The sequence below is a fragment of the Callospermophilus lateralis genome, chromosome 13, assembly GCF_048772815.1.
Source record: "Callospermophilus lateralis isolate mCalLat2 chromosome 13, mCalLat2.hap1, whole genome shotgun sequence".
NCBI classification, from domain to species: Eukaryota; Metazoa; Chordata; class Mammalia; order Rodentia; family Sciuridae; genus Callospermophilus; species Callospermophilus lateralis.
Window position 1 is genome coordinate 55,353,623 of NC_135317.1, and position 22,492 is coordinate 55,376,114.

At 38.7% G+C, this 22,492-nt stretch overlaps 1 protein-coding gene across 1 annotated transcript in view; it reads left to right on the forward strand.

Moving 5' to 3' along the window:
• The window catches only part of Desi2 (desumoylating isopeptidase 2), a 49,908-nt gene extending 40,144 nt beyond the window's left edge, over positions 1-9,764 (forward strand). Inside the window, exon 5 of the mRNA XM_076831701.1 lies at positions 6,367-9,764. Within this exon, the coding sequence (XP_076687816.1) occupies positions 6,367-6,600 (234 nt within the window). The 3' untranslated portion in view covers positions 6,601-9,764. The remainder of the gene's footprint in view (positions 1-6,366) is intronic.
• The last annotated feature ends 12,728 nt before the right edge of the window (positions 9,765-22,492 follow it).

Consider the following 22,492-nt stretch of genomic DNA (forward strand, 5'->3'; position numbering starts at 1 on the left):
TCACATCTTTTGGCAGCTTTTTTGTTTGTTTGGTATCCTGAATTCACAGATCCTAATTGCCTAGACTTGGTTCTTAAACTAAAACCTGACATTGATTGTTATATTGTTTTGGCCTCAGCACAAGCTGAATTAAACTGAAAGGTACAGACTCAGGGAACAAACTTCTATTTGGAAATCACTGTAGATTTAGAACACCCTTCTGTGAGGCTCTAACATGAATGTTGGCTGAACCATCTGGGCCATTTGCAGGTGTCCATAGGAAAGGCCTTCCCTGGTGAAATCAAGCTGTTAATTAGCTGGGTATTTCTAGTACAGGGACTAATTGCCTTTCTGACTTTTGATTATTGCCCAAAGTTACAAGGAATAGGGAAATCCCACATCACCAGAACTGTGACCCCTGCACCCACTCCTCACATGGATGTTTCACTGCAGTCTAATCTAAGGACTTTCTAGATTAATTGCTGTGTACTGATAGCTAGCTTTCTTCCTTCACCTCTACCTTTCTCCTGGTACATATACCTTAGTAAGATGATTACTAAATGTAACTTCCCCAGAAACAGAATAATCTTCTATTGGCTATTCAGTGAATATATTTATCAGGAAGAAAGTGGAGCAGACGATTCTATAAACCCATTTTGAAATTTTCTGAAAATTCAGGATTTAATTCTGACCCATCCCTAATGGGTCAGAATGATAGATGGATCTTTTCTGATTATAGTACATAAAAATATTTTCCTATAAAAGCTTTTACCTCTTTAATATGTCCCTTTCAGACAAAAGGTCTCAATGAAAGTAAAGAGACCATTTTTAAGATGTGAAGTTATAATGTTCAATGAGACATACTGATTTTTGTAACAACATCAAAAAACCAAAACCCTGGTACCTGAGGAGGCTCTAAGGAAGAAGACTTGTCTTTCAATACTGAGTCTTTGTCTTTCAATATGCTTCTTCCTAAAGAAAACCTTTCCATGCTGCCTTTATAAATTCTACATGACTTGGAATTCATACAGACTGCTGACCCTGTGCACACACCTTGCTGCTCACTGCAAGACAGCAGGGTGGCTTCAGCTCCTGCACTTCCCACACAACACCTATACATGTCATCCACACTCTGAAGGGTATTAATCTAACAGATGGAACTGGAACTCACTGCCTTTGAGTAGTCCATCTGAAAAAAAAAAAAAAATTCAACCTGTTTTTCTATCTGAAACAAAGACTCAACCAATTTTTCAACTTGATTGGAAACCTAGAGGCTTCTCCAGGCTTTACCCATGTTCCTTTTCCTTGCTAATTTTGTTTTATGTTCTTTTATATCCTTTCACTGTCATGCTGTAATTACAACTACATGCTGAGTCTTAACGTATCTTAGCATATCAAATACTCTTAGCATATCATCAAAACTAAAGGTAGTTTTTAGGAACAGTTCCCTCCCTAGAATTCTCCAAAGGTTACCAGTTTTATTCTTGACCCATCTTTGATCAATGGGATCCTCTTTGAGAAGGCTCCTGGTTTGTTCTAAATAATCTTTGATTACCTTTTTGTTTCCTAGTATAACAAGATATTCCAGGCTTATTTCTGATAAGAAATACTTAGAAACTTTAATCTGCTCATTACTACTAAATTGCTAGTAGGTTCTAGATTTCTTTTTTCCCCTAGTAGATAGAAGGTAGGACTTTTTGTAGATTCATGGTAATGTTTTTACCACAAATTCAGGCCATAGGGCTTTAACTTAACCTCATCAGTATAATATCTGTGTGTTCTCTATCTCAAGTCAAAAAATCCAAGTTGTCAGCAACAAGAACATAATTACTCATTTTGTTTTATCTTTCCATACCTAAAGCAGCTTTAGAATAATAGCATCACCACTGCAGCCAACAACAATATCATTTCTAGAAAGTTATAGGTTTGGGGAGTTTATTCAGTCCTTAAGAGTATAACTTATTAAAGACATACAAATTTATGTTTCACAGTAAATTAGAATCATTTCTCTCTTTGGTTTCACCACCAACTCAACTCAGTAATGAATTAATCTCCTTTGTTCTGTTACCCCTTTGTTTTTTTGCAGATCAAACCCAAGATTTACACACGCTAGCCAAGTGCTTTACCACTGAGCTGCAGATTTATCTGTTTATCTTTTTTTAAGAAATAGGGTTTTAAAGTTTAATTTTGTTTTATATAAATTCTTTCCATGGTTCCAATGTCAGATCTAAAAAATGTGGTAGTATATTCATGGAAATCTAACTTCCATTTCACTCCCCTGTACCCTTCTTTGACTTCCAGAACTTTAATTTATTTATGGTATTTTTTTTTTATTTGTCACATTTTAATCTACCAAGTTTCTGTAATTTGTTAAAGCAGCCATAGGGTGCTAGTACAAATGTCAGTACCTGGAAGTATAGGGTGCTATAATAAAAAATACCTAAAAACATACAAATAATTTTAGAATTATTAAGGGAGATATAAAGGCTGGAGTTTGAAGTGTTTGACAGAAAAAAGCCTAACCTTGTATAGACTATTAATAGAAACATGGATATTAAAGGTGCTGCTAGTCAAGGCTCAGAAGGAAATGAGGAACATGCTATTGAAAACTGGACAAAAGGGTATCCTTGATACATGGTGGCAGAAAGCTTAACTGAATTTTTCCTTATAGTTGTATGAAAAGCAGAACTTGTTAGCAGTAAACTCAGATATTTAGCTGAGATTTCCAAGCAAAATATAGAAGTGCTACCTATTTTCTTTTTTTTTAATATTTTTTAGTTGTAGATGGACACAGTACTTATTTATTTAGTTATTTTTATGTGGTGCTGAGGATTGAACCCCAGTGCCTCACATATGCGAGGCACAATCCCAGCCCCCTACTTTCTTCTTAATGCTTATATTAAACCATGAAAAGATGGATAAGTTGGGAAAACTGGTAAGCAAAAAAAGGAATCATTACTTGATGATTTGGGAATCCTCATCCTATGCAGATTGCAAAAGATGCTAAAATCTAGAACTTTACTGTTAGGAAAGCATGCTATAGAAAGAAGTCTAAGGTTATACTGAACTGCCTTTCCAGCTGCTACAGGGATTAAATGTATAATTCATGGATCCTTTCAACCATCTCAGCAGAAACCAAAAATAGCGATGAATTATCCAGAAAAGATCTGCAAAGGGATTCTCTTGTCTAATGGAGGCGATCCCATGACAAACAGGAGGTCTGCTGGGCACAGTGGCACATGCCTGTAATCCCAGCAGCTCAGGAGGCCAAGGCAGGAGGATTACATGTACAAAGCCAGCCTCAACAATTTAGCAAGGCCCTGAACAACTTAGTGTTCTCAAAATAATTAGTTAATTAATTAAATAGGTCTGGGGGCTACTGGTGGCTCAGTGGTTAAGACCCCTGGGTTGAATCCCTGGTACTCCCATCTCGTCCACCCCACCCCACCCCAAAACAACAACACACAAGAGACCTATTACATTTATATTAACAGGAACACTGGCAGCTTGGACTGAAAGTATAGAGGGAGGACAAAATGAAAACAAGACTCGAGACTCTGAAAATTCTAGACATAAAATAGACCAGAGAAAGTTTGACTCCAGGGACAGGATCAGGGGCCAAAAGGGCAGAGTGAGAAACCTATGGAGGTTATGCAGTTGGACTTCAAAATTATTTGGAACAAATGACTCCTTTATTCCTTTCCTTTTCTCTCTTTTTGATTTAGAATGTCAGTTATTGTTCTTCTGTCCCAACATTATATTTTGGGAGCATCATAGTCACAGTTTTCTTCACTTTTTTTTTTTTTTTTTTTTTTAACTTAGCAATACAGCAATACCCCATTTTCCAAGGGAGATACATTCCCAGAGCCTCAGTGCATGCCTGGAACCACAGATAGTAACAATTCCTCTACTAGTTTTCCATATGATCAAGTTTGGTTTATAAATTAGGCATAGTAAGGGATTAACAATACAAATAAAATAGAACATTTGGGATAGTATACCATAATAAAAGTTAGGTAAACATGGCCTCAAGACATATGTTAATATTTTCAGACCTCAGTTGACCACAGATAACTGAAACTGTGGAAAGTAAAACTATGGATAAGGAAGGACTCCTAAACAGCCTAGATTCATTCTGCAACAGAGAAATTTCTCATTTCTTTTCTCAGCTGAATAGTCCTATGTGGATGTACCACAATTTATTCAACCAATTCCCATTAATGTTACTTAGGTTATTTTAGTCTTTTTCTATTGCAGAGAGTGCTGTAATGAATATCTTATGCATAACTCTTTATTTTTGCCAGTATATCTCTGAAATGGATTCCTAGAAAAGAGATTTCTGGATTGAAACTTAAAAGCAAAAGTGGTCATGTTGTTTAAAACAAATACTTTTTGAATCCTAGCCATATAAGAAGTAAATTTTATATTATGACTCAGTTTATACATATAATATCAGTTTCATCACTATCAACAACAGTTTTTGTTTTGTTTTAAAAATTCAGGTTGTAATGCTAAGTGACCTACTAATAGATCTTGACTCAAAGCTTTCAAAACTTGACCCAGGTGTTGTCACTTTTTTTTTTTTAAGAGCCAGATAGTAAATATTTTAGGCTTATAGATGAACTGTTGTTCATGGTCTCAACTCTGCCTCTGCCTTAATAGTCCAAGAATCAGAAGCAGTACCTAAATGAGTTAGACATGGCTATTCCAATAAAATTTCATCTAGAAAATAGGTGGCTGTATATTACGTAACTGTTTCAGGCTAATCAAGCCAAAGATTGGGATGAAGTCAGCTTTGCCTGTAACACATGGAAAAATATGAAAGAATAAAATTCACACTCAAAAAGATGAATGATGAGGGAAATGACTTAAACAGCAGTGGCTAACACATTAAATATTTTTAGTCACAAATTGATTAATCTCAAGGTATGTAGATATCCCTAAATACCTTTCAGGTTTACCACTGCTTTTAAGAATAGACAGATGTCACAAGGCCCTAGTTTCAATTCCTAACACCACATTAAAAAAAAAAAAAAAGAGTAGATAAGGCTAGGATTGTAGCTCATTGATAAAGCCCTTGCCTAGCATGTGTGAGGCACTGGGTTCGATTTTTAGCACCACATATAAATAAATTAATAAACAAAATAAAGTTCCATCAACAATTTAAAAAAATTTTTTTTAAAAAAAAGAGTAGACAGGAATGGTATCATATAAGGTTGTTTCCCCTTTTCTCCCAGATCTAGTCCGTGTACACATTCTTCAGACATTTTAAATACTGTCTGCCTCTCTGTACTCTCAGGCACTGGGATGGGTGTTAAATAATCAAAAATTAGCAGAACACATTCCCTTCCCTCAAGTGAAATTATCTCACTTTTCCTATTCAAAATACCTGTAGTGACCATTAAGGGGTACAGCTAAATCTCTGGTGGGGTGGTGGGATAATGTTGCATAATTACTGATGCCCATCTTTTTTCTAAGTTTTAACTCATTTTTGGACATAGATATTTTGAAACTCCTTTGCAAGGTCATTAACTAAAGATACACAGATATTTAAGATGGCAATTTCAGATCACATGATCATAATCTTTGGCATGACTGGAGGCAAAAGCACCAAAGTGGAAGTGGAACCAGGGACTCAATTAGGGTTGTGTGCAAGAGGGAGAGGATAATAAAAAGTAAATTTAGCATTATAAAAAACCTAGCTTACTGTTTGAAGTGAGGGGAAAGGGCTCTAGGTGCACTGAAGACAAGAGAAAGATGATAAATGGGCAAAGAGATGTAGCAGATCATCAGGTGAAAGAGATTCCTCCTGGCACTAGAGCTTTAAGACAAACCATGGCTTATTCTGACCATAATATTCACTGGGGACATTTCTTTATGGAATAGTATGAGCTTCTTTCAAACAAGTGGGTCAGGCACAGAAGTAAATGGGCTGGGGAAAATGGGGTGATACAGGCTGGAGGAATGTAGTAAAGAATCTATGAAAAAGGAAAATACCCAAGATTAACTCTTCCAACTGCCTGGAGCTTTAATTGCTCTAATAATATCTTGTATTAACGAGTGTCTCTTCTGTGTTGTTCAAAGTACTTTTAAAGAAAGAAAGGAAGAAAGGAAGCAGCCCAGTGGAATTAACTAGATTTTACAGACGTAAAAAGTAAGCAGCTTGACAAGGCTCTTCAGAAAGGAAGGAGTGGAATTGACAGAAGGGACCCCAAGCTCCTGAGTTAAGGAGCTGCTTCTCATCAAAAGCCAGGAGTGACAGCACTGAAGGCTGGTCTGCAGTGGCTTTTCTGTACATTCACCTTCTTCCTCTCCTCTGCTTCCTTGGCAGTTGACCAGATAACCTTGACCTCTCTTACCTAATACAGAACTCTTTCTCCTCGGTAGATTCTTTGTGGCAAAGAGATTCCGCGCTGGATCAATCGACTTGCCTACTTCAGCTCCTGTATACCCTTTCTACAGAGTTGCCTCCCAAAGGAGTGGCTCACTCCTGCAGCCCTGCAGTCTAGTGTCAGCCAAGAGCTCCAGGATGAACTGGAAGAAGCAGAAGATGCTGCAGCATCTGCTGCCATGGCAAGTGCTACAGCAGGCTCCAGACCCGGGCGCCACACTAAACTATAAATGTCTCCAAAGTCACACCTTCAGAACTGTCACTGGCAGTTGAATATCACTAGAGAAAAGTAAACAGAGTAAGCATCCTTTGGATATTTCGTATGCAAAGATGGCTCTCCCCCAAATCCCAGTTTTTCAGCTCAGGATTATATTTGTAATCAAAAACAAATCACTTGGCGCAGGAGGGAGAACTTTGTATGAAGCTGCCCTCAGTTTTTTTTACCCACTTGTAAATTTGGAGTTACTTCTTGTTTTATACAAGCTCTGTTAAGTTATGTTTACAGTATTTTGTATTGCTGTTTACAAATCTTGCATGGACTTCTGCCACCGTGAAAGAAGAAAATCTTCGTCTTCAAAAATTAGGCAGGTAATCTTTGTACACTTCCTGATAAATACCAGAGCTACAGCATAAATTTTAGGCACACAAAAAGGTACTTACACAATTATAGTTACCATCACCTGCTTAAGAATTGTCTTTTAGACTTGTTTTTGTTTTATTAACATTTTTGGCACCAGGATGCAGAGAACCAAACTGGCCTGATATGAAGGAGCACATACAGCCCCGAGGGCTCGGGACCCTGGGTCAGTTCCTTTTTACACTCCTCCCACTCTGAGTAGCACAGTTCCCAAGGTGCCCATGGAACCATTGGTTTCATCCCAAATATCCATCCGCCTGGGCAGGGTGGAGTTCTTGTGTCTGTCTGGCTTTGATGCCTCTGATTCTATAATTAAGATGTTTTTGTTGAAGATAGTCTTCTTGTAACTGACAAGTGTTTTTGCACATGTGTTGGGGGAGGGGCTTCACTTTCATTTTAATACATTATAATTTCCTCCCCACACAGGTTTTTGTTGATGGGGTAGGAATATCCTAAGTGGTAGCCTTCGAGTAGCAGTTTGAGTTGACATTCAACTGCTCTTAACTATTCAGGCTGCCTTTTATACTAGACCTTGAAAACTAGAGTCTAAAGAAACACACCCCAAAAAAGGTAATTCTTTGATATTTCATACTTTTTTATGTACTATATCAGAAAGGGTATGTCATAGTTTGTTAGTTTGTCTTGGGAGTAGTTTCACCTCATAATAGAATGCCTGTTCTCATTGACCTCTTACTAAAACCATATTTGTATGTCTCAAATCTATGTTCTTTCAAATGTCTGTCTCTTACCTAACATACTCTAAGAATGAAACTGTTGCCACAGACAAATCCTCATTAGCAAGGAAGAGCTGTCTGCTCGAGTCTACTCCCAGTTTGACCCTTGGATGTAAGAAGCAAGTCATTACATGTCAAATTCAATTTTTCTGCCTTAAGAATGAATGTCCTAGGTAAAATATTGGATGTAGTATATAAATGATCCAAGGCAGTGACTTCAGCTTTATATATATTGTTCGTTTTGAAGTTATTTACATTTATTTAAACTTTCAGATTCGATTATTTACTATTGCTCTATGTGACGATACATAGCTTTCAGTAAACTACATTTTTAACTTTTACATAAGCTAATTTTGATTGATTTTTATCAACTTAAGCACACCCTCTTAATAGGGAAAATAAACCTTGGGTTATAAGCATTGGCCTGAGGAAAATGAAGCCACTCTACTTTTTGACTGTTCTGTTTCCAGAGAGGAAAGTCTTTACAAATTACTCTCAGTAATTTAAGCACCTCTTTCAAAGATGTGATAGAAAGAAGAAATATATGATCTTTATGAAGTGTTGACTTGAAAAAACATTAAAGCTCTAACAGGAAGTTGTTCACTGAAAGTACCAAAACCCATGTTAGTAAGAAATGTTTGATGCAGTTGGCTTGGGATTTTTATAACAATGCGGATTACAGTTTTCTAATCTATTCAAATGTACATGTTTTAAACCTGGGTACTGACCCACAGGACTAGGCATTAGTTGGATACCTCTTGGTGAACAGACAGAAACATCCCATCTGTGTTTATCCATATTTCAGCAACACAGCACACAAATGAATTTATTGTTATTTTGTTGTATTTACTTTCATCTGCATCTGCAGCATTTGGAGTTTAAAAATAGTATAAAGGGTCATTGTAGAAATAATTAGTGGTCTTGGGCCACACTATCAGCAGATAAAATTCTGGACCTGAGGTTCCTTGCAATCTAATTGTACTTGAGTTTGAGAGAAAGAAATATATGTTACTTCAGAAAATCTCTGAAGGTCCTTCTCTACAGTTCAAATTGAGAATGAATTTAATTAATTTAACCTACTTTTCCTCACCCTTAGAGGAAACAAATCTTGTTCTCAATCTGATCTCTAAGAAGAAATCTCATGTCAAAAATCTAGTTATTAATATACATGCAATCAGTTTAGTGGAATATACTTTTTGTTGTAACCAAGTGAAACATATCTCTCCTGGTGGGTTAGACGGTAATAATAGTATTAGGTCAAAAGTTTCTGGTTTCTGCTGTTTGTTTTAAATACCCTATGGGTTCTTTAACCCTAAGAAGGGAGCATCAGCTTTGGAAAGTGTGACTTGTGGAAGTGTAGAAGGCGGTGTACAATCCTAGAGCGCCTCCACTTGACGCCTGAACTCCAGCCAACTATTGCTCTGACCCACAGCAATAGCATAAGTTACCCATCACCAGCATTTGTACAGAGCAGGGAATTCTGGTTTTAGTCAATTGATAGCATTGTGTGTATGGGGAGATTCAGCACCACAGACAGCTGCAGGACTATTTCCATGGCTTCTTCCATCACAAAACGGGTAGAAACACATTCGCTGCTTCAGGGTTCTAATCTGTATGTCTTATGGCTCCATTTCTGTAAAATACCCTTTAATTTTGATACATGCTATATTTTCATTAAATGACTAAGTTTAAAAGATTTCAGATTTATTCAACAAGTTGGCCATCTGCCATTGTATCCTCTTTTCTTCAGTATGTTTTAAGAATGCAGCTCAATTGTTAGACTTTAATTGTCTACTCGGTCCATACACATACATCTTTACTATCAAAAGGTGTTACAGCTGTCAAAGAATCTTCATAGACCTGAAGATAATTTCTTGTGAAGTTGAATGCAAACGTACTGTCATTCATAGTGTTTATATAAAAATACCAGGAATCTTCACTTTTGCTACCTTGATATAGCATTGGGCTATCATGTTACAACATTGAAATACATCAATTTATTAAAAAATACTTTTATAAGAAATGTTTTATTGTGCTTTCTTACTTACAAGAGACTACACTGTTGTGTATTTGTGTTGGGGGTGGAGTGGAGGTTATTTCTAAAATCCAAGAATCCTATCTACAGGAACATGGCCACCCCCTCTCCATCATGTTTTCCTACTCTATTTATTCACATATATTCCTCTTGCTCTCCCTCAAGCCCAAGGGGCCATCACCCTAACTTTCAAAGAGCACATAGCCACACCTGCTCACAAGCCACAGATGCCTGCTCAGACTTCTTGAGGAGTAGAGGCAAGTGGGCAGGCTGGGACTCCCCAAGAACACAAGGAGAGACCTACAGAGGAAGAGCCCTACACACTCACCCATCTTAAAGTAGCAACTGAGTAGGAGCCTGGGTGACTTTCCTGTGAACCTGTTGTGCTTGACCCCTCCAACCTGACTCTCTTCCTTTCTCCCCCACTGACTTTTGTACTAGCTGTCTCCACTAATTTAAAAACTTCCTTTGAACTAAGTATTGTTAAGTAAACAAATAGCAGTCTTGTGGTCTGTCAATGCTCATCCATTCTTTGCTAGGTAAGAATGAGTTTCAATTCATCAATTCTCCCCTCAGGAAGAAGAACTAAAGGGGACCTGTCACCCTAGTCTAATATAGTTTTTTAAAAGACTGCAATAAGGTTACCAACTCAGATCTGGTAAAGCAACTTCAGTATCTTGCCTTCAGAAATGATGTCAAGAATACTGAGGAACAATAGCCTTCCCCTGCCCCCATTATTATGTTTCTGAAGTTCTTCTTATCACCCAGGTATTAACTTTGTTCAAACCTTGCAGAAGTGTGTACTAGTAAAAATTAATGACTTCTTGCTATACTTTGCAAAAGGTAAGTTGGTGACAAACAACTACTTATTTCTTTATAGATTCAGAATCCAGAGAAATACGAAACCTTCTCAAGTCTGTCCACTTTAATCTCTTCCTCAAAGGAAGAGTCTTTCCAGAGAGGATCATAACTCAAAACTACACTGGCAATTTGAATAGTTACCCTCCTGTCAAGGCCAAAGGGAACATGAAAGAAATGTTAGGAACCTCCTCTCAACCAGGTCAGGGAGTCAATTCATTTTCCAGAGACCCTATGAGCCCACCAGTACTCTGCAGCCTTGTCCTGATCTGGAAAGATTTCAAGGTCCCAATAAGAATTTACCCACTCCTATACTGTTGGATGGAGTAGGTAGGGCTGCCATCTTTAAGATCCCCTTTTTCAGGAACCGTTGCATGGTTCTACATACATTCACTCCAACCCCCTTAGCAGCCCTTATTGGGGAAGTCATTGGCTGCCATGTTGTTTCTATAAAAACATCCCAAACTCCCAGGTGGTCTGTGGGATTTATTACCTGGAAAATCTTCAGGTGCACCAGCCATAGCTATACATTAGGCTGTCCTTAGCACCTTATAAACATGTAGACTCAGGAATAAAATTATCAGTCACAAAGCCAGACTTCTCAAGTGGCATGAGTGAGGCCTGCTTTACTCATTCTGCACTGGAAGAGTACTGCTCCATAGGAATGAAGAACAAATCAGGAAAAGTAATTTTCGTCTAGGTGCAAACGGATATCCAAACAATTTGGAACTTTTGTACTGCAAAGCTAGAATGATGTCTTAAAGAGAAGCAGGCCTTCCATGCTTGCTCTAACCAAGGTAGAAGAAAATTCATGTCTTTCTCTTCTGCCAGATCAGTGAGTGCGTGCCACAGAAATGCCTTGGCATTGTCCCCTGGCAGGCAGTTGATAATCCACAAAAGGCTGATGTCCCCACAAATATAGAAAGGTCATCATCTCAAGTTTAGAAACAGCTGGTTTTGAGGACAAAGGAGAAAAAAAAAATTGTCTGGACTGTATTGTGCTATCTATGTGCTTGGGGCTTTGCTGGGTCCTTCATATCATTAATTGGCACAACAGCTTCTGACATTATCCCTGCTTTACACAAAGAAAGTTGGAGATTATTAGTGCAAGACCCTCTAGATGGCATAGAAAGAGTCCATATATTTAAACCTAGCAATTCTTTTTTTAAAAATATTTTTTAGTTGTACACAATACCTTTATTTATTTTGTTTTTATGTGGTGCTGAGAATCAAACCCAGGTCCTCACACGTGCTAGGCGAGCGCTCTACCTCTGAGCCACAACCCTAGCCCCTAAATCTAGCAATTCTAAAGCTTTATATTCGAGCATACTACTCTTTCGAAATGGAGACTGGCTCACTGCAAGCCTAGTGAATTCAAATCAGCATCTTAGCAAGATCCCTGAGTGACTTGTGTGTACATAATCCAAGCAGTGCTGCTTTGTTCCATAAGACTTGATTCTATATGACTTAAGCCAACTCTGCCCAGAGAGAATTTCCTGGATGAAGTGACTGTCAGGCAATTTGGACAGGAGAATATCTGAAGGACCTTATAGTTGGTTCCTCTCCAAATTTCAGTAGAAGTGTGGTTAAATTCTCTAAATCTCTACTGGGTTTAACTCAACCCATAAAAAATTCTTAAAAGAAGTAACAACCCCAATAACAAAGCATGAACTTGAACCCTCTTGAGTTGCTACAAAAAAAATAGTTACTGGTCCCTGACCCATGCTCTAAGGTTTCTGGACTATTGTTTCAATTGATAGTCACCTTCCTTCCTGTGAAAGACGTCATGTACCCAATCCTCTTTACCTCAGTCAACACTGAAGAAGCCTGAGGGAGGCCTGCTTTACTCACTCTGCACTGCAAGAGTACTACTCCATAGGAATGAAGAACAAGTTAGGAAAAGTAATTTTGGTCTGGGTGCGAATGACTATCCAAACAGGCCATCCTGCCCTGAACCCATGTGCCCACCTATTCTGTACATGCCCTCATGTGGCCAGCACTCTATTCATTCTTTACTGTCCCATTTTCCACTGTGCCCCAGAAGCTAAATCCGCGACAGGCAATACCCCCACTGATAATCACTTTTTTAAATGCTTCAAAAAACATTCTGCTGTATCTGAAACCTGGCTATCCTCCAAGCAGCGCTCTCCCTCGGCACCTGTGCCCTCCGTCTCCATCGCAGCTTCCATAGCATTGCCCTCTCCCTCAAAATCTCCAGGCCCACTGAAACCGTGCTGTCCCATTCTTCCAGCTGCTCCTCCCACCCCTACCATTGTTGTCACCTGCTGCTCCCCGTCTTCCTGCTCTTATGCCTTCTTCTCCAGCCTTTTTCTGTCACCGTTCCTCAGTGACTGCATTCACACAGATGGCTCACCCAACCCTCTAGCTTGGTGTTTCTCAACTGGGCTCTCAGATGGCAGGACAGTTTGTAGTAGGCAGTCCTGCACATGACAAGACTTCTTGTCTTCTCTACACCCTGTCCTTCAGTTACCAGCATTTCACTTCCTCCACAGTCATTGCCATAGTGAATGTCCCCTTTACCCCTTTCACACATCCCCAGGGGGAGGCAGTCCTGTCCTCAGTTGAGAACCACTGTCAATGTCCCAGTCTATCTTCTCAAGTGGTGCACTGAAAATTTCAACTAGTCAAGTTCTAAACCACTTCCGAAATTTTAGTTTCAAGCATTTTGCTCCACTAATTTCCTAGTTCGCCCCAGCACCCTACGTTGGTCTTTGACCTTATCAAGATCCCAAATTCATTAAATCCAGCACTTTACTAACATCGCCTCTCTCCCCACCCCCATTATTTTTCTTCTCCCCCAGACTCAATTTCATGATCAATGTGTTAGTCACATTTTTGTCACTGACTAAAATACCTGGTAAGAACATAGTGGAGGAGGAAATGTTTACTTTGGCTTACAGTTTCAGAAGTCTCAGTCCGTGTCAGCCAATTCCATTGCTCTGAGCCCAAGGTGAGGCAGAACATCATCACAAAAGGGTGTGAAGGAGGAAAGCTATCAGTCATGGCAGCTGGGAAGCCAAAAGAGAGACAGGAGAGAGAGGAGGAGCTGGGACAAGATCCTTCCAGGGCTTCCTTCTACTTCCTCCATTGTTGAGAGCTGAGTCGGAATGGCCCCTGGCATTTTGCCAGAAGTAATGGTTGAGAGGTGATGCCAGTGAGCCATTAAGATGATGATAATTAAGTTAAGCTGTGTATAATTGCTGTGACTGGATGATGCTGGATTGAAACAGTCTGTGTATTTAGTTGTATATTAGACCCCTGCTGTCCGGCAATATGGCGGCTCCTGCTGCCTCAGGTGCCCGCTACTTTTGAGTTCTCGCAGAGTTCCCGTTGTTGAGTTCCGGTTGAGCTCTCGCGGGGGATTCCTGGAGAGATCGCAGTTGGTTGGTGGAGTTCTGGTGGAGGGAGTTCCGGTTGGTGTGTGGTGTTCCTGGAAGGGCCACGTTGGTGGTGTTCACGGGAGTTCGGAAATAAAGTTTGTTCCTGTTTGAGTGGCTCGTGATTTGTGCCCAGCCAGACTGCAGCACTCCATCTGGGCCCATCTCCCACTATATTATTCAGCTATCAGTGGGTTCATCCACTGACGAGGGACGAGCCCTCATGATCCCATCACTGACTCAAAGCCCCACCTCTGAACCTTAGTGCACTTGGGACCAAGCTTTCAATACGTGAACTTCTGAGGAACATTCCAGTCCAAACTGCAGCAGTCAATAATCAAATCATTTCCTTCTCGGGACCCTCCATCTACATCAGCACCCCTTTGTAAATTATAGTGGCAGGCTCTGCATCTAAGGCGGATGAGCTGAAAGTTGCTAGAGGAAAATCACACAACGGGGCTGACTGTCTTAATTTGAACAAGCTTCAAATGGGCACTCAACACCATGGTTTACTCCAGCTCCCTGGTAGGGCTGCCTTCCCATTCCCCTGGATGTCAATCAGACCTCTCTCTCCAAGTCTCACACATGTTCCACACATACCTTTTAGTTGAGAACCTCACTTTATACCTCCATAAAAATATAGAGATAATTTAGGCAGTTGACCTCCAGTCTCCCAATCTACAAATTCACCAGACTTTACCTCGAGTCACTAGGCATGTTTCCATGGGAGAAGCTTCCGACTGCTGTCAAGCCAGCCCCTTCCTGCCCCTGGATCACCTCTCCTCCAGGCCTTGGTTTCAACAGTTATTTCTTCTGTCCTTTGAACATCTGATTTCTTCTCTCCACTAGATCATTCCTATCAGCATTAAACATGTTATATGGTAAAGCATTCGCCTAGCATGCCCAAGGACCTGGGTTTGACCACCAGCACCACACACACACACACACACACACACACACACACACACATAGACACACACACACACACACAAAAAAAAGAATGTGGGCTGGGGTTGTGACTCAGTGGTAGAGCGCTCGCCTAGCATGTGTGAGGCACTGAGTTCAATCCTCAACACTACATTAAAAAGAAAATTAGAGGTATTGTGTTCACCTACAACTAAAAAAAAAAATTTTTTAAATACAGAATGTGTATGTACAATTTCACAATGATAAAATGAGCACTTCTCAGAATGTTATGAGCTAACCGCATGTTAGCAGGAACCTGTAGAGTGCACCTAAGGCACCCAGGGACTTCCTCTTCCCTCCACCAGAAGAATGACCCCTATCCTGAAGTTTGTGTTAGTCCTTCCCACATACGCATGCCTAGATAATAAATGACTATTTTTGAACTTATAAATGGAATCATATTGTATATATTCTCCCATGATTTGAAAATTCTTTATTTTTGTAATTCATGCATATGAGTATGATAATTATAATTCATTTTCACTGCTATATCATATTCTGTTGTATAAATACTCCACAATTTTTATTTATGTTTTACCTCTAATGGACATTTGGAATATTGTCATGTTTTATCCCAATGATGAGCAGTTGTTCTATAAACATCATACTGTATGTCTCCTGCTACAGATGTGAGGATCTTTCTAGGAAATGGAGCTGCTAGGGTGGGAAATATGCATGTTCAACTTTATTAATGTAGAAAAACAATATACTCTCATGACACTTTTATTAAATAAAATCCCATTCAGTCCTCTCTCTATCTGCTAACCAAACAGAGCTCCAAAGCTAGTTATTCCCCTGTAATGTCATATAATGAAATTTCTCAGACTTGCCTTAAAAATATTTTTTCATAATTAACTAAAAAAATCAAAGAGATGAAAACCATGCCAACCTCCCACACAGCCACCGGGAAAGATAACATTCAACAACAATGAGCAGTCTTTAAAAATCTGAATGTCTTGTTTTTCAATGTAGAGTGGACACCCAGGTGAATGCTTGTTATTATTTTCAACTCTACCTGAACAACAGAGTCTGTTTAGCCTCCTAAAACTTTAGGAAATAAAAGTAATAAATAAAAAATAATTGTGAATATAACCTCCAAAAGGAACCTCCATTTGACTGCTTATCTTCTGTGATAATTCACTGCCTTGGTTATAACGTTGTAAATGACATCTGGAAAGTTAAACCTACTTGCAAGCCTTCTCCCACAGATCAGAAGAGGGCTGCACACTTTTCTTCCATACACATGATGTAAAAATCAAAGCCCTTGACACTCTACAAGATGTATTATTTATCACATCATCTGAGAACCTGTGTTTCATCTGATCCACACTAGGTAATCTAATCGTTCTTCAAAGTAGCTGTAACACTCCCACCAGCAAATTTTAGTCCCCATTACTCCATAACCTCACCACCTGATATTGGCTGAGTCTTTAATATTTGCCAGTCTGGTAAGCATAAATTGGTATCTAGCTGTGCTTTTGATTTACATTTTCCTGCTTATTAATAAGGTTGCAAGTCTGGGCTACTTAAATGTTTTCTGTGAAATGTGTCTCCTGTCTCCTAATAGATTATTTATCTTTTTTGTACAGATTTGTAGGGATTCTTCACTGGCTACCACTCTTTAACAATTCTGTACCTACAAATACCTTCTTCCCAATTTTGAGGCTTGTATTTTTAGTGTCTTCAAGGTGTTTTGATAAACAGAAGTTTCATTTAAAGTAGTCAAAATATCAATATTTTCTCTATGAGAAATAACTTTTGTATCTTAAGAAATCTCTCTCTGGGGAAACTGAGGCAGGAAGATCACCAGTTCAAGGCCAGCCTGGGAAACTTAGCAAGACCCCATCTCAAGATAAAAATTAAAAAGGGGTATGAATGTAGCTCAATGGTAAAGTGCCCCTGAGTTCAATCCCCAGTACCAAAAAGAGAAAGAGAGAGAGAGAGAGAGGGAGAGAGAGAGAGAGAGAGAGAGAGAGAGAGAGAGAGAAATCTATCTCCTTCTAAGTCATAAGTCTCCTATAATTTCTTCTAAATATTTAAATGTTTTATTTTGGATTTAAGTCTCAAATCTGATCAAAATTGGTGGGGTCAGGGGGTAGGTATATAACCTACTTGTTTTTTTCCAAATGGATAACTATTTGTCCTAACATAATGCACTGAAGTCTGTACTTTACCCACTAATCTAAATTTCTGTTTTTCCATTAGTCAGATTTCCGTGTATGTGTGACTGTTTTCAGAGCTGTCTGTACTCCTTCTGATCTATTTACTATCTCCAGATCACTGACACACTATCATTAATTTTTAAAGCTTTTTAAATGTCAATATGATGCAAGAAATGATAGTGCACACCTGTAGTCCCAGCTACTCCAGAGCTTGAGGCACTAGGATCGTGAGTTCAAGGCCAGCCTGGGCAACTAAGCAAATCCCTGTCTCAAAACAAAAAAAGTCTCGACATATCATAGATCAAGTCCCCTAAATTTCTTCAGGGTGCCTTTGACATTCTTGGCCTTTTATTCTCCCATACAAATTATTTATTTATTTATTTATTTATTTATTTATTTATTTATTTATTTATTTAATATATGACAGCGGAATGCATTACAATTCATATTACACATATACATACAAATTTTGAATCAGCTTCTCAAGTTAAACACACACCCTATTAGAACTGCACTGAATGTATAGATCAACGTGCAAACAATCAACTTCTTCATGGTATCACATCTTTATCCAACAACATGATGCATATTGGTATCACTCCACATAAACTGATTTTCATGTGATGTGTGATGATGGGGTTCAAACTGAGGGCCATGCACATGCTAGGCAAGCACTCCACCACTGAGCTACACCCCCCAGCCCAGGAAACTTATATTTAATGTCTTTCAATAAAGTTTTATAAGTTTCTCTATAAAAGAGCTTTCATGTATTTTATTAGCTTTATCCGTAAGTCTCTTATATTTTTTGTTGCTAGTGTAAATAGTACTTTTGATTTCTTAATTATATTTTCTAGCTGTCCCTTATATGTAAAGAGTGCAGTTGATATTGTTTTCTTAAAAAAAAAAAAATAGTCCAGATCTAGGTCTATAGAAAAGTTGAGCAGATAGTATAGAGTTCTTGTATGCCACCTCTCCCCTGCACACAATTTCCACCATTGACATCTAGCATGAACCAATATTAATACATTATTTTTTACTAACATCCATAGTTTACATTAAATTATTTGTGTTATGGAGTGCTATAGATTTTGCCAAATACATAGTATATTCACCATACAGAACAGTTTCACTGCCCGAAAAATGCCCTCTGCTCCACCCATTCATGCCTCCTCTACTCCCAATCTCTGGCAACCACTGATGTTTTTACCGTTTATACAGGTTTGCTTTTCCTAAAATGTCACATTGTTGAAATCATACAGTGTATAGCTTTTCCAGACTGGCTTTCTGGGAGCAATAGGCACTTAAAGTTCCCCCATGTTTATTTCTGCCTTGGTAACTCATTTCTCTTTATCACTGCTTGATATTCCATTGTATGGATGAGCCACAGGTTGTTTTCACCAGCCACCTGTGGAAGGACATCAAGCCACTATAAACGTTTATTTGCAAGTGTTTGTGTTTATGTATGTCTTCAACTTATTTGGATAAACACCAAGGAGTTCAGTTGCCAGTTCAGGTGGGTCTAAGGTAAAGGCACAGTCAGCCCTCTGCACTCACAGGTTCTATATCCATGGTTCTATATCCCAAGCCATAGATGGCTGGCTCCATTCCTTGGATCTCAAGTGAGGCAGAAAATCATGGCAGAAGAATGTGGAAGAAAGTGGCCCAGGACATCACACCAGGAGGCAGAAAGAGGCTAAGCTCAGCTCACCCCAGGGACCCACCTCCTCCAGGCACACCCTAGCAGCCTACAGTCACCACTCAGTTAATCCCTGTCAGGGCATTAATGTACTGATTGGGTTACGACTCTCATAACCCAATCATTTCACTTGTAAACCTTCTCGCATTGTCTCATACATGAGCTTGGATTAGGTAGAGATAACAACATATAGAGGAAGATGTACATAGTTTAATTGCAAGTGCTCTAACATTTTCTATGAGGGACTAAGCATCCACAGATTTTGATGTCCTGGGATTTCAGTGTCCTGGAAGCAATCCATCATGGAGACAAAAGGACAGTGGTATGTTTAGTTCTGTTAGAAATTGCCAAACTGACTTCCAGTATGGCTGTACTATTTTGAATTCCTACTAGCAATCAATGAAAGTTCTTGCTACCCCACATCCTCACTGGCATTTAGTGTTGTGTTTTGTATTTTAGACATATTCCTAGGTGTGTAGCGTTTTATTTTACAATTCCCTAAGTACACATGATATTGAGCATCTTTTTATATATTTTGTGTTTTGTAAATCTCCTTTAATGAGTTATCTGTTCAGATCTTTTGCCAACTTTTTAATTTGGAGTGTTTTGAGTTCTTTATACATTTGATATAAGTCCTTTACAAGATACATGTTTTGCAAATACTTCTCTCAGTCTGTGGCTGCAGTTGACTTTTATAAATAGTTTTCTGTTAGATTAGTAATCCAAGATTCTCTGGAGTTTTCTATTTAATTTTATCATCTGCAAATAAGGGCAGTGCTATTTCAATCCCTATACCTTTAAAAAATATTATGTACTTTTATATTCATTATTATTTTAATCTATGCCTTGAGTTAAGACCTCTAAAACAATACTGGCTTCATCTTAAAAGGGGAACATTTTCAACATTCAACTTTTTGTCAATTTTTTTGACATTTTGAAGCTCTGTTGTTGGGTACTTACACATTTAGAATTTTATCTTCTTAATAAAGTGACCCTTTCATTATTATGAAAATCTACATGTTTATCTCTGGTTATATTCCTTGTTCTTAATTCTATCTTATATATATATATGTATCTCCACACTAGCTTCATTTCTTTCTTTTTTTTTTTCATTCTTTATTTTCAATCTATGAGGGCCACTGTATGTTAACGGGGTATTTTTGTGTACAACACATTTGAATATTGTATTTTTATTCCATTCTGACCATCTCTGCCCTTTAGTTGCAGTCTTTAGACATTTACATTGAATGTAGTTACCAATATAGTTGAATCTAAATATATCATACTTGATAATTATGGTCCTATATTTCCTTTGTTCTTCTTTTCCTGCCTTATTTTTGGTTAATTCAATATTCTTTTATTGGTTCCTTAACAGTAGAATCCATTTTGACATAATTATAAAAGCATAAAATACCTGGGTACAGTGGCACACCACCGTAATCCCAGCAGAAGGATCTCAAGTTCAAAGCCAGCCTGAGCAACAGCAAGGCACTAAACAACTCAGTGAGATCCCATCTCTAAATAAAATACAATATAGGACTGGGGATGTGGCTCAGTGGTCAAGTGCCCCTGAGTTCAATCCTCAATACCCGCCCCCCAAAAAAAGCATAAAATGTATCTTGTTCTAATTCACTCCTCACTACCTGTCCTTCCCTTGCCCTCCCTGACCCCTTCTCCTTGCTCTCTACTGATCTTTCTGCCATTTACTCAGTTATTTTTTAATTAATTTCTTGTGTATGTACACAATGGTGAGATTCACTGTAGTATACCCATATACATACATCGGAAAGTTATGTCAGATTCATTCCATCGTCTTTCCTTTGTCTATCCTTCCTTCCCTCCTTTCATTCCCCTTTGTCTGCTCCACCGAACTTCTTCAATGCGTTTTAGTCTTCCATTGCATCTACTTTATTAGCTAAAAGTCTCTTTGTTTTAGTGGCTGCCCGTGTTTTTCAGTGTACATCTTTAGCTTATCACTGTGCTTTCAAACACTCTCATACTCTTCATGGATACTGTTAGGTCCTTAAAATGGTGTCCTTCAGGTCCTCTCCTCCAGTCTTTATGCCATTTTTATACATTTGACTTCTACGTAAGTTAGAAGCCACACAGTGCTTTTCCTTGTTTTGGCTCTAGTCAACCATCTTTTAAAGACATTTTCAAATTTTCAAGCAAATTTTGTTCAAAAAACAAAAAAAATATGTCCTTCCTACCTTCCCACATATTTACCATGTCCAGTGTTCTCTATCCAGTTCTTTTTCTGCCCAGTTCCACTCCGCCCGCCTCCCCTCTCCTGAAACTCCAGTTTCAAATAAATTAGAGTATTTGATACCACCTCAAGATTCATGGCTCACGGATGCTCTCTTTTCTTTTTCTCAATCTCTTTTTTTTCTTTGTGTATGGATACTTTCTATTACTTGTCACAATGATGACTGATAAATTCTTCTGCATGTTTCATCTTGTATAAATTCCATCCAATGAAACTAAAAAGAACAAATAATTTTTTTTAAATCCCATACAATGAATTTTTTATTTAAAACATTATAGATTTTTATCTCTGAAATTCTTCCATTTGTCTTCCTATTCTGTTCCTGTTTTCTTTTGAATCTTTAAGCATATTTACAATAATCATCTTGAAGTTCTTATTTGCTAATTCTATCACACTTTTCATTTCTGGATCTATTTTAACAACTGATTCCTTTTCTGATTATGGGTTGTGTTTTCCTGCTGATTGGCATATAGAACGATTTTGATTGGATGGTGTGTGTGTGTGTGTGTGTGTGTGTGTGTGTGTGTGTGTTGGTACTAGGGATTGAACCCAGGGGCAACTCAACCACTGAGCCACATTCCCAGCCCTTTAAAAAAAATATTTTATATTGAGACAGGGTCTCACTAAGTTGCTTAGGGCCTCACTAAATTGCTGAGGCTGGCTTTGAATTCCCATCCTCCTGCCTTAGCCTCCTGAGCCATGGGATTACAGGGATGTGCTACAGCACCAAGCTGAAGGCTATATATTACAGAGGATCTGTTGGGATATTTTCTGATTGTCAGTTAAATTATTGTAGCCCAGCTTTATCCTAAGACCTTTTTTTTGTGGGGGGGGGGGGGAGGGGTACTAGAAATGAAACCCAGAGGTGCTCTGAGCTACATCCCCAGCCCTTTTTTTTTTTTTTTTTTTGGAGATAGGGTTTTGTTCAATTATGGAGATGGCCTCAAACTTGGATCCTGAATAACTGGGATTACAGGCCTGCATTGTGCCCCAGTCCTTCTTCAGCTTTTTAAAGCTTTATTGAAGCAGGTTCACAGTAGCCTTTGCCCTAAGAACTGGTTTAGCCTGCTGTCCAGATATGACCCTTCAGAGGTTACTGTTGAAAGCCCCGGACAATTAGCAAGGCCTTTCTAGTCTGGCTGTTCATCTCAGTCCTGTGGAGCTCTGGGGATTATTCATCTTAAAACTTTCAGCTCATTCTCTTCCTGGAGTCACCAAGCTTCACCCTACTCCTTTGTCCCGTAGTATTAACAGTCTCAGGGGGACTCCTTATGGAGACTGTTGCTCCTCTATTTTTATGTGGCTTTCTCAAGTTGTCTGGGATTCTGCCTCACAGTTTGTAGCATTCTCTGCTACATTCAGAGCTTGGT